The 3,118-nt window shown below is 45.7% G+C and overlaps 1 protein-coding gene across 1 annotated transcript; it reads right to left on the bottom strand.

Moving 5' to 3' along the window:
• Positions 1-1,011: 1,011 nt before the first annotated feature.
• On the bottom strand, positions 1,012-2,065 carry LOC129395266 (sperm protein associated with the nucleus on the X chromosome C-like). Its single transcript, XM_055106303.1, has 2 exons — positions 1,941-2,065; positions 1,012-1,292 (listed from the first exon to the last, which is right to left on the bottom strand). The coding sequence occupies exons 1-2, from the start codon at positions 2,019-2,021 to the stop codon at positions 1,032-1,034; spliced, it is 342 nt and encodes a 113-aa protein (XP_054962278.1). The 5' UTR covers positions 2,022-2,065; the 3' UTR covers positions 1,012-1,031.
• Positions 2,066-3,118: the final 1,053 nt, after the last annotated feature.

Below are 3,118 nucleotides of genomic sequence, written 5' to 3'. Positions count from 1 at the left end.
GAAGACCTTCTTGTTTTACCTAATGATCTCTCCAACATCCCCTGAACTCTCAAGACGTAGACACTATGTGAAGGTCAATTCAAAGACAGAAACTAAAACCCCATCCACGGGTGACTCCATGGTGAATCCCTGTGGTGTCTTTTCCCGCTAACCGATGTGTATCCGCCAAGCAGTTTTCTTTTTCACTATAAATATTATACTGTTTGACATTTTAAGACACATTGTAATCAAAATCTATAGCCTTAATTAAATGACGAATTTCAGGAAATTATCATGCAAAATGGAAGTGTTAGGAAGCCGATAATAGACACACTCTCCTAAAAATGATCTCACCACATCACACCTAACCCTTCTCACCACCTTGCAGTTCACATTCCATGGAAAAAAGCTCCTCATACTTAAGAGTGTTTTACTTTCCTTTTCCCAAGTCATGGCGATTTTGAATATTCACACTTTGCGGATATCAACACATTTCTAAAGCATACTTATCTTGATTAAAGACTGCTGAGGTCATTAAAACAGTAACAAATATTTAAGATGCATTGAACATTTTGTTTTAGAATTGGCTTTTCAATCATTTCATTACAAGCAATGCTTTCCTGCCGTTTACTTACTCCTACATCTACTATCTTCTTTTGTATTGTGCTTTGTGTTTTACAGAACGTTTACTCTTTATAAAGCATATATTTCTAACCTAGGAAAATATCAGATGGAAAGGGGATGGGAATACCTTCGATATGTGCATTCAGCAGAACTATGTGCTGCCGGGTACAGTTGCGTGAACATATACACATCTCCACTTCCTGTGAGATAAAATTTTAAGAAGGAAATTTTCTTTAGGAATCAGTCCTCCCCCAGGCCTTATTTACAATGTCTGGCTTACTGTCCACCTGTGGGTCTGTCCAGCAACCCTACAGGACCTCATATCCCTCCCTTCTCAAATGCCTACCTCTTCCCTTCCCTTCCCCCCCGCACCACCATCAGAAAACAGGCAGAGATATGCACAGCCATCAGCTTCTCAAACTTTATTTTCATTGCCCAAGGTTAACGGCAGCATCTTCCTTCTGGTTTGCAGCTGTTTGCACAGAAATCTGCGTGAATTCTTCCTCGTCTATTTGGAGGCGGTTGACTCGGTTCTCTCGGGAGTGGTCATTCACCAATTCATCGGAGACGGAGTAACGTCTTCTAACCTCTCTCCTGTAGGAAAGCACTAATACGGTCGAGGAGTCCGATGCTTTTGATTTCTTAGGAGCGGGTTCTGGCTGTGAGTCCCCCCTTGACGTCTCTGGCATCTGTTAAGAAAACAGGGAGAGGCCAGGAGGACATTATTTTGGGTGAACAGGATAGAGACTGGATAGCACGGGGGGCTTCATGACAAGAAGGAATGCAGGTTGAGGAAGGGGTTTGATCCAGAGAAGAACAAGGTTGAATCACAGAGTAGGGATCTATGGGGAAGAAGAAGAGGAGCGTGGGTAGGGTCATCTGTTAGTCCAAACTGCACCATTCTGTAAGTTCTTTGCTATTTTGCAGACCTTGGTCAAAGTGAAACATCCCATGGGGGTTCAGGCCGTGAGAAACATCCTGCCTAACCACCTGTCCGCAAGGCGGACGAAGGCCCAACTAAAGAAACATCCCTATCATATCTTGCTTGGCAACGTTTTAAGGAACACCACAATGATATTCCAGCAGAAAAAGGGCCAAACCACCTGATGCTAAGAACATCTTATCAATATCCTGCCGGGCAGCAAGCCATACTGCCCAGGCCCCTCCCACCCATACCTACAAGCACCCCAGCCTGTAAGCGGCGGTGGGCTCTGGCATTAAGCGGGCCCACCACTTCCACAATTGTCTGCAATATTCCTGTGTTGTTGTTTGAGCCGCCCCTGCTCTGTGTGTCTTTCTTTCACCCTCGCCTTCGCTTCAAAACCTAACAATCTTACCGTCTCATTCACCTCGTTGGATTCACACGGGGTGCTTCTCTTCACCCCGCCAGCACTGGATTGTTGGCCCATTGTATACATTGGTTTGTCAATGTCTGCGGAAAGCTTTGTAGCTTTTGAATCTTCGCAGTGGCCCGGAGCTCTTGCCCTCCCTATATATACCCTCCTGGTGACAAGGCAAAGCCACACCCTTGAGCTTTGTTTGATCATACAGGCAGTGTCCCATCCAATGGCACCCCTAGGGTGGCTTCGACGTCACAAAGCCCCACTGCTGACCACTCCCTGGGCTTGCGGGCGAGGGGTGACAGGGGTGTAGAGCAAACCAAATGCTGTTGTTGTTTCAGCATCCCCTGAAGATGCATCCCAAACCGATCTGCTGCCGCTCCTCATTTCTCCATGTTTAATGTTCATGGTTCACATGGAAGTCAGAGGATGACTCCTTCAAGCCCTTCCCCACAGCCATTCCTATGAAGTGATTCATTCTTTTGTCTTCCAGCCCTCACCATGACTTAGTATTTTCGATGTCTCACCTCAAATCCCCCAAGCTAGTGTGGCTACATTTATTTATTGGCGGAGATGTGAATTATCCCATTTCCCTCCTACAGTTCCTTCACATGCACCTCGAAGAGCATTTACTTTTGGGCTACTGCCAGGCACATTTCAACCCATGTTCTTTGACCCAATGTCCATGTAGTTCTTTTAAGTTTCCTATTTCCAATCTGAAATAATGGCCTTCAGTCTGTCAAAACTTTAGTGAATAAACATTCTTTACCGTGTATCCTAGTCTTGTTTCAAATCAGGGGTGTATATTTTTTTCTTTTTTTGAAATGGAGTTTCACTCTTGTTGCCCAGGCTGGAGTGCAATGGCATGATCTCAGCTCACTGCAACCTCTGCCTCCTGGGTTTCAGTGATTCTCTGGCTCAGCCTCCTGAGTAGCTGGGATTACAGGCCTGTGCCACCACGCCCGGCTAATTTTTGTATTTTTAGGAGAGACGGGGGTCTCACCATCTTGGCCAAGCTGGTCTTGATCTCCTGACCTCGTGATCCACCCGCCTTGGCCTCCAAAGTGCTGGGATTACAGGCGTGAGCCACCACACCCAGCCAGGACGGCCATTATTAAAACCACCATTGACAAGGAAATTTTGGTTACTTCTGTAGCATACAACAATTTAACATA

Source organism: Pan paniscus, chromosome X (assembly GCF_029289425.2).
Source record: "Pan paniscus chromosome X, NHGRI_mPanPan1-v2.0_pri, whole genome shotgun sequence".
Lineage (NCBI taxonomy): Eukaryota > Metazoa > Chordata > Mammalia > Primates > Hominidae > Pan > Pan paniscus.
The sequence above is the reverse complement of the archived record's forward strand: the minus strand, read 5'-3'. Positions and strand labels throughout refer to the sequence as shown.

What these genes read in the sequence shown, in the direction of transcription:
- LOC129395266 (XM_055106303.1), bottom strand. Translation starts at nt 2,021, where the DNA reads ATGTATACAATGGGCCAACAATCCAGTGCTGGCGGGGTGAAGAGAAGC. An exon ending in CCAACGAGGTGAATGAGACG is followed by an intron (nt 1,293 to 1,940) that starts GTAAGATTGTTA and finishes TTTTCTTAACAG; the next exon opens with ATGCCAGAGACGTCAAGGGG.